Raw genomic sequence first — 14,913 nt, 5'->3', positions numbered from 1 at the left:
CTGTAAAACTTCTATAGGTATGTAAAAATGAATAGATTAGGAAAGACAGATGTGGGTCCATTACAGGCAGATACAGGAGAATTTATATTGAGGAATAAGGAAAGGCACATAAACAAAACAAATATTTTTGTGTCCAAAGAGAAAATGCTGGAAAATCTCAGCAGGTCTGCAGCATCTGTTGGGAGAGAAAAGAGCTAACTTTTCAAGCCCAGGTGACCCTTTGTCAAACCCTTTCTCTCCCTACAGATGCTGCCTGACCTGATGAGACTTTCCAGCATTTTCTCTTTGGTTTCAGATTCCAGCATCCGCAGGAGTTTGCTTTTATTAAATATTTTTGTGTCTAGCTTCAGAGAGGAAGATACAAGAAACACTATAGCACCAAGTAACTAGGCTGGAATGAGGAGCAGAAAGAAATTAGTATACATTTTTTTAAAGTACTGGGAAATTAATGGGGACTGAAACTTGATAAATCCCCTGAACCTGATCTATATTCCAGTGTTGGAAGAAGTGGCTACAGAGATCTTCCAAAATTCTATAGACCTTGAAATGGTCCCTGTAGATTAAAAGAAAGGAAGGAGAAAATGGGGAACTACAGACCTTTCAGTAGTAGGAAAAATGCTACAATCCATTATAAAGGATGCACTAACTGAATACTTAGAAAATGATAGAATTGGACAGTCAACATGGACTTATGAAAGGGAGATCATGCTTGACCAACCTATTGGGAGTTTTGAGGATTTCATTAACAGAATAGATAAGTGGGAAACCAGCGGATGTGGTATATTGGATTTTGGGGGCTTTTGGACAAAGCCCACACAAAGCCTCACATAAGCAAAATTAGAGCTTTGGGTTAATATACTGGCCTAGATTAGGAACTGGTTAACAGAAAACAAACTAGGAATAAACAAGTCATTCTCATTTGGCAGGCTGTGACTAGTGGGGTACTGCAAGGGTCAGTGCTGGGGACCCAGCTGGTCACAATCTTTCTCAATGATTTGGATATCAATGGGATCTGTAAGGAGGATTAAATAGGATTTATACAGGCTATGAGTGGGCTAGAACATGGTAGATGACACAAAGTGGAAAAATGTGAAATTATCCACCTTGCTGGGATTTTTTTAAATGTTGGGAGGTTAGGAAATGTTGACATCTAAAAGGACCTGGGTGACCTTGTTCATGAGCCACAGAAAGCAAGCATGTAGGTGCGGCAAGCAATTCAGGCAAATAGTATGTTGGTCTTTACTGCAAGAGGATTTGAGTTGAGGAAAGATGTCTTACTGTAATTTGTATTGAGTCGTGTTGAGACAACACCCAGAGTATTACATACAGTTTTGGTTTCCTTACCCAAGAAAGAATATACCTGCCATAGAGGGAGCATAACGAAGGTTCACAAGACTAATTCCTGGGCAGGCAGGACTATACTATGAGGAGAGATTGAAAAGATTGGACCTATATTCTGCAGCGTTTAGAATAATGAGAAGCAATCTTATTGAAACCTACAAAATGCTTACAAGGCATAACAAGGTAGATGCAGGAAGGAAGCTCCCTGGTTGGGGGTTCTGGAACTAAAGGACTCAGTCTCAGAATAAGGGAAAGGCCACTTAGGATTTAGGACTGAGATTAGGAGGAATTTCTTCACTCAGAGGGTGGTAATTCTTTTGTATTCTCTCTCCCAGAGGCTGTGGTGGCTCAGTCAAGTATGTTCAGGACAGCTATTGACAAGTTTCAAGATAGTGAGGATAGTGCAGGAAAATGGCATTGAGGCAGATGAACCATCTAATTGAACGGTGGAGCAAGTTTGAAGGGGCCAATCGCCTCCTCCTGTTCCCATTTCTGATGTTCCTATATTCCTAATGATGGCAAAACTATCAGCATTTACTGTCATTACTCTGGGAAACTGACAGCAACTTGATGTGTTCACACACAGGCACTCAATGTGGAAATCCCAAAACAGTTGTCAGCGATTTCATGTTAAATAATCTTCAGAATATTACCGTTAGCCAGGATAAATTAGATTGGGGAGTTAAATTCTTGGTTCAAAGGTTAGTGTGGGATAAATGGGTTTTGAACAATGGGGCACTGGCGAAAGTAGGAGTTTTACTCTTGGATGGATTTGCCAGAACTGTCCTGCGACCAGTGGTCTGGCAAGTCATATAGCTAGGGCAGTAGAGAGAGCTTTAAAATAAATAGTGGGGGCAAAGGATCAAGTGTGGGAAGATGTGATCAATAAAAGACAGAAGACATGGCAAAAGAGCAAGGTAGCAATAAGGTAAGTGATCATCAGAACAAGGCTGAAAACGACAGATGCATATAAACTTTTGCGACAGCAGATAAAGTCAGAGATTGCAAAAAGGTTAAAAAGACCAGAATTAAAGGCTCTGTATCTGAATGCATGTGGAATTTATAACAAAACAGATGACTTGGCATCTTAACTAGAAAGAAACATGTATGACTGGTTAGCCATTAGACAAAGTTGCAAGATGACAAAAATTGGCCCCCAAATATTCAAGGCTACTTGCAATTTGGAAGGACAAGAAACTAGGAAAAGGTGGAGCTGCAGCTCTGCTAATTAAGGATGACATGTGCAATAGCAAGAGATGACTTTGGTTTTAAAGATCAAGACAGTTTGGGGTAAGAGATAAAAAATAATAAAGGTAGGAAGTCAATTGTGGAGTTAGCTGAGAGCTGTGACCACAGGGTATACAGGAAGAAATATTGGGGGTCTATGAGAAAGGTACAGCAATGATCATGGGTGGTAATTTTAATCTATTTATAGACTAGACAAATCAGTTTGACAAAGGTAGCTTGGGTGATGAGTTCATAGTGTTCTGGAACAGTTTCTTAGAGCAAAATGTCCTGGCACCAACCAGAGAGCAGGCTATTCTAGATCTGATAATGTGTAACATGGCAGGATTAAGTAATGATCTCAAAGTAAAGGTGCTCCTAGGTAATATTGATTATAACATGATTGAATTTGATGGGTAAAAGGGTAGGTTTCACAATGAGTTCGGGGAATAAAAGGGTAGGTTTAAGACTAGTGGATGGAACTTAAGGCAATTTCCCGGCTAAAGTGAGCTGGGAAATTAGGTTAGGGGATAAGTCAGTCGAGATGCAGTGGCAGACATTTAAGGAGATATCTCTAAACATTTAGCGAAGATACATTGCCAAGAGAAAGAACATAGGGGAAGGACATAACTTCCTTACTTAGCCGCAGATAGGTAAATAAAGCAGCAAATTGAAAGAAAAAACCCATATTTCCTCAAAGATTAATGATAGGTCAGAAGATTGGTCAGAACCAGGGGCTGGTTTAGCTCACTCAGCTAAATCACTGGCTTTTAAAGCAGACCAAGCAGGCCAGCAGCACGGTTCGATTCCCGTACCAGCCTCCCCGGACAGATGACTAGGGGCTTTCCACAGTAACTTCATTGAAGCCTACTCGTGACAATAAGCGATTTTCATTTCATTTTCATTTCATTGGACAGAATATTTTTAAGGCTACATTAGATATTCTTGATTGACAAGGGAGTCAAATGGTCTAGGGGTGGGAAGGAAAGTGGAATGGAAGTCACAATCAGATCAGCCATGATCTTATTGAATGTTGGAGCAGGTTCAAGGGGATAAATGGCCTAGCCCTTTTCCCAATTCATATGTCGAAATGCTTCAGTTCCTGCAGATGGCAATCTTTAGGAATCAACGAATTTATGAGAACCTCCCTTTATTCTGCAATTCCCAAAATCAATTAAAAACTTCTGAATAAATTACTGCTTGTTAACGAGGTGTAACTTTAAAACAAAATAAGGCACTAGCTCATAATTTAGAGGGGGATACTGGATTAGTAATCCAGAACTAATGGATCAGGAGGCAGGAGTTCAAATTCCACATTGGCTGCTGTGAATTTAAATTCAATTTAAATACAACTTTGGAATAAAAAGCGAGTCATCAACAGTGATGACCATGAAACTATCAGATTGTCACAAAAACCTATCTGGTTTCCCCAGTGTCTTTTAGGAAAGGAAACCTGCCACCCTTATGAAGTCTGATCTACAGGTGACACCATAGAGACAGCAACATGGTTGATTTCATTTTGCCCTATGGTGTAGCCTATGAGCTATTCAAGAAGGCAGCCCACCATCAACCATAGAACGCCTACAGTGCAGAGAAGTGGGCATTTGACCCATCGAGTCTGCTCTGACCCTCCGAAAGAGCACCCACCTAGGTCTGCACATCTTTGGAATGCAGGAAGAAACCAGAGCATCCGGAGGAAACCCATGGAGACACGGGAGAACATGCAAATTTCACACAATTACCCACGGTCGGAATCGAGCCTGGGTCGCAGGCACTGTGAGGCAGCAGTGCTAACCACTGTACTGCCTTCTCAAGAGCAATTAGGTAATAAATGCTGCCCTTCCCAGTGGCACATGACATCCTGTGAATGAATAAAAATCTACAGCTGAACAATTTTTGCAGTCCTGGAGAACTCATTTTCTATTTGTTGAATGTCTCTCATGACAAACTTCCTGGTATGAGGGGCAGCAAGCAGGACGATAAGGGGTGGATGATGAAAGTGGGACAGAAACATCGAGTGAGAGGATTGGCGAGAGGATCGCAGGGAAGATAAATGTTGAGCAATGGCTTCAGGAACGGACAAGTAAATTCCGACTGTTAATCATGCAAGACTTGGCTCTCGTCTGTTAATTTCCTGTGTTCTAGGGGAGTTTACCAGTTCTTTGCTCATGGGCTAGAGTGGCAGTAAATCGCACTTAGCCATTAGCATTTGCGTGGCTGTAATAACTGAACTGCTGCATGGCAAGGGAATCGAAATTTAAACCCACCGTTTGTTTCTTTACTTGTTCCATTACTATCTTCTTTGTGCCTTGCACCATCACAATTGTCATAATTCTCATGCCTTCCACCATTACAGACCTTCCAGTTCTCTTTCCTCTTCCAACCTCTTTCCCGGACTCTGAACTTGCTCAAAGCCTATTACGTTTCTAAATTTTTACAGTTCTGATGAACGTCACTTGACCTGAAGGACCTGAAACATAATTGTCTCCATCGAAACTATCTGACCTGCTGAGTATTTGAAGCAATATCTTATAGTTATGTGGCAACTTCAATTGGAAGAAAGTGCAAGCAAAGTGTAGGCATAATTTAAGAAACTTGATGACCAGCGTTTTGAATTTGCTCAAGAAATTAAGATGCTGAAATAATCTCAGTTGTACATCTTTATCGCTGTTGATTATGGTTTTACATACTATATATTCTGTTGGGAAACAACATCTTCATCGGCATTTTTATTTTAAAATTTGGAAGTACATTGCATAATTTAGACACCTAGATTTTTTTGTTTGTACTGCAATTATTTTAACTGATGAGGAAACAGAAACTAGTTAAAAGGTGGGGCTGAACTGAGAAAGTGAGAAGTTGCCTTGTGTTCGTGTGTGCCTGTGTGTTGGGAACTTTTAAAAAAGAGATAGCTATTGTTCCGGAACACCGTTTAAAAAAATAAGCTTTCTTTAATAATAAATCAATCATGGAGTTTATTGAAAGAAGCCTGGTTAAAGTCTCTTTTATTCTGGGTCTAAGGTAGATAATTGGACATTTTGGTGAGTGAATTACTTTTAAACTAATGGTACGACCTGTGGAGTAGTGGGGCTAAATAAACTGCACACTATCATCCCGGTCATAATAGTTCATGTCAAAATTTATTTTAAAGTTATGGCCAAGCAAAACAAGATGCAGAACACAAATATTAATTTTGATTCCTAGATGCTAAATGCACAACATTGCGTTGGTTGTTAACATTTTACCTTCACAAATAAGCAGGTATGTAAATATACTAAATCCAGCACAGGCCTCAGCTATACTAAATAGCAAGAGATCCCAGTTAAGCATAAAAACTACCACCTGAAGCCTACAGCCATTATCATCTTGCCCCACTAAAACCCAGTTGCCCATCATTACAACGGTAAACAGAAATGTAGTCTAATGGAAAGTTACAGCTGTGTCAACTTACCAGTTTTGCTTGTTGTGCATTCATAGGATCAGAATATTGCAGTAGAGCTTGAAACTGATTATTCTTTGTAAAAGTAATGATTTTCAATACTGGCCCAAACTTGGAGAAAATCTTTAAAAACAACAGAAAATGCATTACTGTCCATCAAAATGAGTTAAAATCTACAAAAATAACAATGTGAAGCATAAACGCACCTGATAAAGTACATCCAAAGTGACTGGATAGTACATGTTGTCAATAATTACTCTGAGTACTGGGCTCTGTGCTGGCGTCACTGCACTCTCACTGACTGTAGTTCCAGTAAGCGGGGTACTTGCTGTCTGCACAGCAGTTACAGCCTGAAGGACTGCTTGGGCACGCTGAAAGTAAAAGTAAAAAAATAATTAGTTTTCCCACTTCACCTCAGTTTCATTTTAAAGCATTATTTACATAGGAACAGGAGTTAGCAATTCAGCCCCTCAAGCCTGTCCTGCCATTTATTGAGATCATGGCTGATCTGGCTTAACTTCATATACCTCTCTTGGGCCCAGATTCCTGAATATCTTTGCTTAAAAAAAAATCAATCTTCGGTTTAAAATTAACTGTTCCCCAGCTGCTGTTTGGGGAAGAGAATTCCAAACCTCTACCACCCTTTGAATGAAGAAGTGCTTGATAACAACTCTCCTGAACGGTCCAGCCCTAACTTTTAAGACTGTCTTCGAATCTCCAACTAGAGGAAATAGTTTATCTTTATCTACCCTGTCTTTCCCTGTTGATATATTGAATACTTCGATCAGATCATCCCTTAATCTTCTAAATTTTTGTGAAAACTGGCCTAATTTGTGTAATCTTTCCTCGTAGCTTAACACCTGTCGTCAAGATATCATTTTTGTAAACCTACGTTGCACTCCCTCCAAGGACAAAATATTCCTTCCTCAGGTGTAGTGCCCAGACTGTTCGCAGTACCCAAAGTTGGGTCTAACCAGGATTTTGTACAGCAGCAGCATAACAGTGTCTTTATAATCCAATCCTCTAGATATAAAGGCTAGTATTCCATTAGTGTTTTTGATTATTTTCTGCAGTTGTTTGTGGAATTTTAAGGATCAATGCATCCGAACCCCAAATCTCTTTGGGAATCCCCTATATTTAACCTCCTTCATTTCAAAAGTGCTCTGCTCTATCTACTTTTGGTCCAAAACGGATAACCTCACAATTGCTTACATTGAATTCCAACTGCCACAATTCTTTTTTTAAATAAATTTAGAGTGCTCAATTCGTTTTTTCCAATTAAGGGACAATTTATCGTGGCCAATCCACCTACCCTGCACATCTTGGGGTTGTGGGGGGCAAAACCCACGCAAACATGGGGAGAATGTGCAAACTTCACACAGACAGTGACCCAGAGCTGGGATCGAACCTGGAACCTCGGCGCCATGATGCAGCAATGCTAACCACTGCGCTGCCCAATAACTGCCACAATTCTGCCATTCACCTAGTCTGTCAAGTTCTCCATTCAATTTTATGCTATCATCTACAATGTCTACAATGCCACCCAACTTTGTATCATCAGCAAATTTGTATATATGACTTCCGTGCCAGCATTTAAGTAATTAATGAATAATGTGATTATGCGAATAATGTAATTTCAGATATATGTTTTAAACTGACAATCAAATCATTTTTATTTTGCCCAAATTAGGGGAAGGATTTTTTTTGATCGGGGAAGGGGTGAAAGGAGAAACAAAATTAAAAGCAGTGTATTACTGTATGTCAGTTTAAAAAAATGCAATCTAATTAGAATTCAAATAGTTTGCTAAGCTGTTTTAAACAGTAAATTCTAACTAGGGTGTTATTTACATTATTACTTCAATTTAGCAGAATTGCTAATTTAAATGCACCAAGTAAATTATTGATAAGGTGCCACACAAAAGGTTAAAATACAAGACAAGGGTTCATGGAGTCCGGGTAGTATAGTAGCATGGATAGAGGATTGTTTAATGGTCACAAAGCAGACAACAGGAATAAACGGCATTTTCAAGTTCGCAGGTTAGGACTCGCTGAGTGCCACAAGGATCAGCTATTTATAATCTATATCAATGACTGACAAAGAGACTTGACAGTAATGTATCCAAGCTTGCTTACTGTGCAAAGCTAACTGGGAATGTAACCTGTGAAAACACAATGATGCTGAAAAAAGTAAGTAGACAAGGTGGCAAGTATAATGTGGAAGTGGGTTTATTCACTTTAGTAGTAAGGGATGAAAAATAAGATATTTGTAAAAAGGTATGAAGCAGGTACGTTGATGTTCAGAGACTTTGATGTATTCTTACAAGAAACACAAAGTTAGCATGTAGGTACAGCAAGCATTAGGAAGGCAAATGGCATGTTAGTCTTCATTGCAAAGACATTGGAGTACAAGAACAAAGAACTTTTGCTGCAATTGTATAGGGTTCTGGGGAGACCCACGATACTTTTTTGGTCTCTATCTCAAAGGAAGGATATACTTGCCTTCGAGGCTGTACAGCACTGGTTCCCTCGATTGGTTCTGAAACAAGGGGCTATCCTACAACAAGGGGCCAAGTAAATTAATCCTATGCCCTTGGGAGTTCAGATTGAGAGGTGATCTTATCTATGACCTATAGTCTGGTCTGGGCTGAAATTTTGAAAAAAAATACACAGTTGAAACAACCACGCTATCGATTCCCTTTGCAGCACTATTGAAACTACACAGTAATATTTGAACCGAAAGTACATTAACGTGCAATTTTAGAAAAGAAGCATTAGATAAAAGAAATCATGACCGACATGCATTCAAGCCCTAAATTGACGATTGAAAAAGTATGAACATGTAGCATTTTCACAATTAATGAACTAAACAACAACCTGGTTTAACGCATTGTCTGTCTTTAATTCTTTATGGTTCGAGTATTGGATATAGATAGGCTGGTTCCGAAGATGAGGTGTTACTGCAGTATAGTAATTCACCATGGTGATAGCTGCCTCTTCAGAAGCCATTTCCAAGAAAGCCTGGAGGAGCACAAAGGGGGGAAACTAAATAGTGAGCGCAGGATAAAAATTGGTCATTCGAACTTTTAGAGAATGCCATAAAGTAACACCCGTTTCAGAGTCCAGCATTTATAGTTCACTTCCAATGTTGTTAAACTGTATTTACATCTCAATGCAGGATTGCAAGTTGCCACCTTCAGTTCACACATATGGTTCATTAATCTTTCAGATACATCATACTTTTGCACAAAGCTATCTCAACATTAAAAAAGAGATTTTAAAGCAGAGTTCTTTGGACAATTAATTTCCAAGCTATGGTGAATTAAATATTGATGATCATGCGCCCGTGTTAATCGACATTTGAGAATTACTCATCTTTCCCTACTATCTCCCAAAGCTACACAGGAATGGAATGTTTGGAATAGCTGAAAAGTAAAATAATAGAAATTCACATAATCTCACTGTAATACACATTAGAATCCAGATCTTTGTGTAGGAGTTCTTCCTGTCTATTTCCTCTGTTCTCATTTATTTTGTGTTATTGCATTGGTGCATGGATCAATAATTGGGACGTGCCTTTAAGTAGTGAGAAGATAGAAGACTCAAAGTTTAAAACAGCCCGCTTGCCAGGACACTGTATTCTCAGGTTGTGTTTGGGAGAAGGAGAAGCCAGATTCTTTGGCACCAAGTAGATGGGAGGAATCGGTTTCGGAGGAAATCAGTTTGATTGGTTAACTGGCAACCAATGGGTTGGCCAGGGACAATGCTCTGCTTGACAACAGTCAGTGGTTGATTCCTACTGGGTGATGTTTGAGGGAACTTTCCAGAAGTGATCAGACCTCAGAAGTGAAGGGAATGGTTTTCTCTCTCTGCTGCCTGGAGGAGAAAGCTGAAGATCTTTTAAGTGTATCAAAACCAGCAACTTGTTGCTCTTCGGGGGCCCAAGTAAAATAACTGATCTATTGTTTTGAAAACAGAGAGTCTCTGGCATATCATTTACTGTGAACCTGAAATGATGCTCTACAGGGAAGGTAGACACCTTGCCCAATATGATCATATCAAGCATGAAAGAAAGGAATTTTCAAACCAGAAGCCTGAACTTCAGAGACACATTACTGGAAAGCATCCCTGAGAATTGGGTTGGATTACGAGGAGAGGTTGAGTAGACTGGGACTGTACTCGTTGGAATTTAGAAGGATGCGGGGGGGGGGCTATCTTATAGAAACATATAAAATTATGAAGGGAATAGATAGGATAGTTGCGGGCAGGTTGTTTCCACTGGCAGGTGAAAGCAGAACTAGGGGGAATAGCCTCAAAATAAGGGGAAGTAGATTTACGACTGAGCTTCGGAGGAACTTCTTCACCCAAAGGGTTGTGAATCTATGGAAATCCTTGCCCAGTGAAGCAGTTGAGGCTCCTTCATTAAATGTTTTTAAGATAAAGATAGATAGTTTTTTTTGAAGAATAAAGGGTTTAAGGGTTATGGTGTTCAGGCCAGAAAGTGGAGCTGAGTCCACAAAAGATCAGCCATGATCTCATTGAATGGCGGATCAGGCTCGAGGGGCCAGGTGGCCTACTCCTGCTCCTAGTTCTTATGTTCATATGAATCAAAGATTCCTATCCTTTTATTTTATTAATGTTTTCTTTCCCTTTCCACCAGTCTTTCCCCTCTGTGTGCTCTGTGTCTATCTCTATATATGAAAGTAAGTTGTTCAGAGGGACACAGATAGGTAAATGAGCGGACAAAAATTTGGCACATGCAGTATAATGTGGGAAAATGTGAATTTGGCAAAAAAGAGAAAAACAGCATATTATTTAAATTCAGAGACAGATTGCAGAACTCTTAAAGTAAGAGGAACCTATGTCCCGGTGTATGAATTACAAAGTTAGAATGCAGCTGCAGCAGACGGTTATAAGGTAAAAAGAACGCTGTTGCTTATTGCAAGGGTAATGGAATAAAGTAGGGATATTTTCCTACATGGCTTGGTGAAAATGCATCTGGAGTACTATGTACAATTTTGGTCTCCTTATTTAAGAACTTTAATGCTTTAGAAGCAGTTCAGAGAAGGCTCACTGTCCTCTACCTGGGAAGTAAGGACAAACAAGGCAAGGGAATACACAATGAACGGCAGGGCGCGAGGACCAGAGGGTCCAAAGACCCCTGAAGGCAGCAGGACAGGTAAAGAAGGTAGTTAAGAAGGCATAGGGATACTTGACTTTATGAGCCGAGCAAAGAATATAGGGCAGAGAATCACGGGTCAGCCGGAAACCAAGGCCAGCGCCGGACGCCCAACGCAATGCCATGCTCTGGTGTCTCAACAGCAATGTGAATGCATTTTACACCGCACGTCAGCATGGGCATGCAAATTGTACATTAAAGACATATCATTAATGGGCCCGACCTGGCATTCTCCAGGCCTCCATCTCCACGATGAAGAACTAACGGCATGGTTCATTTGTGGTATTTAAATCTGGAAATTGGCACTGTGGCCTATGAGGGCGAGAGAGGAGGGAATATATGTCAACGGTGCAGCTGAGGGCTGCCAGTCCGCCTGGGGGGAAGAGGGGAGTCTGCACAGGACAGGAGGAGTGGGGGGGCAAAAAATAGAGAATGAGCCGAGGGATCGGGTATCCCTCTGGAACCAGGGTGCCTCGGCACGGACTGCCATTGTCACAGCCTGCAAGGCAGCCATTCAGCTGCGCACCCCATTGACTGCCCATTGTGGCCTGTGATCACACAGAGCAGCACCGGCCAAGCCCCCCCCCCCCCCCCCCCCCAAATGACCATTGGCACCCGTGCTGACAGGGACTGGTGCCAGGGTCAGAGGCTCCTTTGGTGCCAGGCATCGATGGGCCAGGGTGCGGTGTGGAGGGCAAAGCGTCAGGGGGAACAGCTGGGGATGGGAAGGGGGGAGAAATAACAGAGAGGCATGCGAGGTCAGGGGCTGCAATACAGGCCGGGACCTTGTAGCCCGCTGAACCTGGTTTAGCAAGGGGATAGCCACCATGCTAAAATGTCTGACAATGAATTTCGGTATACAACCAGGAGTAGTAGTTGCCATTTGACTGGGCGCCACAGGCCTGGCAGACGGCACAAGGTTGTAAGAGCAGGAGCTGCTTGAGGAGGGCCCTGCAGCAGCGGAGCCTGCCCTAGAGAAAGACGAGCCAGCCACTGAGGATGGAGAGCCGGCCGCCCAACAGGCAGAGGAGGAGGTAGGAAGGCCCCGCATGTAACTGGCATTAGAGGACCTACTGGACCATCGAAGGCTCTGGCTGACCAAGGAGACCGCATGACATATCTGCCGCATCGTGGCGGACCGGCAACCGCACGGGGGTCGGGGGGGTGTGTGTGACGAGAGAGATGGGTTAGAACACCCAGTCCCCGTGGCTGTCAAGGCAACGGTCGCCCTGAATCTTTGTGCCACAGGTTGATCTGTTGGGGATCTCCCATACCTCGGTGCACAGGTACCCCCCGCCGTCATGGAAGCCGTTGCGGCACAAGGCATCAACCCGACTATGGACTGAGCCCACCAGGTTGCCCAGGTAGGGGTATTCTCTGCCATCGCTGGGACGGCGTAGGTCCAGGGATGATCGACTGGGCGCATGTCCCCGTCGACTTGCACCACCTCACGAGGGGTTTCACTTCACAAATCGCAAGGGGTTTCACTTCATGGACATGTAGTTGGTGTGTGACGAGATGCACATCATGCACGTCTGTGCTTGATACCCGGGCCGCATGCACGACACCTTCATCCTGGCACACTTAACAGCATGACTCATTGGAAGAGTCCCCCGGGTGAGGGGAAAAGAGTAGCACACCTGCTCTCAGCAATTTTTTTCTTTTCTGCTGGAACGCTTTTGCCATTCAATCTCCCCTGTCCCCCACCCTATTCGTATATCTTCCTTTGTTCTTGCCCCAAACATTCATTGATCAAAACCTACTACATCTCTAATCTTTTCCAATTCTGATGAATAGTCATCGACTGAAATATTAGCTCCGGCTGAGCATTTCTTTTGTTTTTTCATTTCAGATTTCCAACAACTGCAGTATTCTGTTTTTCGATTAGCTCTCAATTATTGCCCAACTGAACCTCTGCACACTTGGTGCTAAACTCCTCATCCATACCTTTTAGCACTAGACTTGACTATTTCAACACACTCCTAGATGGCTGCCCTCATTCTACCCTTCTTGGTCATTCAAAACTTTCGGAGGGGAGGCAAGAGTGATTGCCTGTGAGAAAGTCATATTTTATGCAGTGTTATTAAGACCTAGGCTAAGATGCATACAGATAGTGTGATTGCTAAAGGAGTGATTAAAGGTTTATAAAAGTGAGGTAATCATTCATTTTGCAGGTTAAGTGTTCTACTGATGGATTATTGTTTACGTTTAAAGAACTGGAGTGCAGCTAATTTACGAGGAGTATTTACTCCATTTGGTCCTGACTAAACAGGTCATGGGACATCTTGTACGAGGAGACTAAAGAATATCTTATGCTTTGGATAATAATAATCGCTTATTGTCACAAGTAGGCTTCAATGAAGTTACTGTGAAAAGCCCCTAGTCGCCACATTCCGGCGCCTGTTTGGGGAGGCCGGTACGGGAATTGAACCCGCGCTGCTGGCATTGTTCTGCATTACAAGCCAGCTGTTTAGTCTACTGCGATAAGCCAGCCAATGGATGATGTAATTATGGGGAGGAGACAGGTCTGTCTGAAATGTTAGTTCTTCCGAGGATTTTGTTCCGAACAGAGGTGTTTCAGGTTTTGGTTCTATGATTCACTTCCCAAAGATTCTGCACAGAGAAAAGCAAGTTAACATTTTTCAGGAGTGGTATTTGAATTATATTGGTTTATTCAGTTTGAAAATATAGTGGCAGGTTTAGAGAGTCAAGGCCTTTTTCTTTCACTTAAGAACTGTTGAAACTGTTAACTATAAAGCTATTTCTCGGTTGTTAGCGTGGTTAATTCTGTGTTTAAATTTGTTTTATTGGAAAAGATACCGATGAGTCAGTGTTATCAATCCTGTGGTGCAGGCAACATTCCCTCTCAATTTTATAACTTGGAAAATAGTTGGGTACCTGTCCGGGATCCTAACACTGCCTTCACATCAAGGCAGTATTTTATTTGACCAAGTGTGGCATCAAGGAGCCAGAGTAAAATTGAAGTAATTGGGAATTATAAGATAATAAGACATAGGAGCAAAATAAGGCCATTTGGTCAATCGAGTCTGCTCTGTCATTAAATCATTACTGATATGTTTTGCATCCCATTCTCCTGCCTTCCCCCCATAACCCCATATCCCCTTATTAATAAAGAATCTATCTCTGTCTTCAAGACGCTCAGTGATTTGGCCTCCACAGCCTTCTATGGAAAAGAGTTAAACAGATTCACCACCCCGGCTGAAAAAATTCCTCCTCATCTGTTTTAAAGGATCATCCCTTTAGTCTCAGATTGTGTCCTTGCTTCTAGTATTTCCTACAAGTGGAAGCATCCTCTCCACGTCTCGTCAATCAAGGCCTCTCAGTATCCTGTAAGTTTCAATAGGATCCCCCCCTCATCCTTCTAAACTTCAACAAGTACAGACCCAGAGTTCTCAACCACTCCTCATATGACAAGCTCTTCATTCCAGTGCTCATTCTTGTGAACCTCCTCTGGATCTTTTCCAAGGCCAGCACATCCGTTGGGTACCTTTTAGATACGGGGCCCTAAACTGCTCACAATGCTCCAAATGGGGTTTGACCAGACCCTTGTATACCCTCAGAAGTACATCCCTGCTCTTGTATTCCAGTCCTCTCGACATGAATGTTAACATTGCATGTGCCTTCCTAACTGCTGACTGAACATGCACGTTAAATTAAGAGAATCTTGAACTAGGACTCCAAAAGTCCCATTGTGCTGATTTCCTAAGCCTTT

The 14,913-nt window shown here is 41.9% G+C and overlaps 1 protein-coding gene across 2 annotated transcripts in view; it reads right to left on the bottom strand.

Annotated features, from left to right (window-relative positions):
* LOC119964435 (polypyrimidine tract-binding protein 2) overlaps window positions 1–14,913 on the bottom strand; it is a 95,740-nt gene that overhangs the window by 45,925 nt on the left and 34,902 nt on the right. For both annotated transcript variants that reach the window (XM_038793911.1, XM_038793912.1), the window contains exons 5-7: window positions 8,879–9,022; window positions 6,211–6,375; window positions 6,017–6,127 (exon numbers count right to left, since the gene is read on the bottom strand). In XM_038793911.1, the coding sequence (XP_038649839.1) occupies window positions 6,017–6,127; window positions 6,211–6,375; window positions 8,879–9,022 (420 nt within the window). The remainder of the gene's footprint in view (window positions 1–6,016; window positions 6,128–6,210; window positions 6,376–8,878; window positions 9,023–14,913) is intronic.

Source organism: Scyliorhinus canicula, chromosome 4 (assembly GCF_902713615.1).
Source record: "Scyliorhinus canicula chromosome 4, sScyCan1.1, whole genome shotgun sequence".
Classification (NCBI taxonomy): Eukaryota; Metazoa; Chordata; class Chondrichthyes; order Carcharhiniformes; family Scyliorhinidae; genus Scyliorhinus; species Scyliorhinus canicula.
This window is presented reverse-complemented; position numbering and strand designations above follow the sequence as displayed.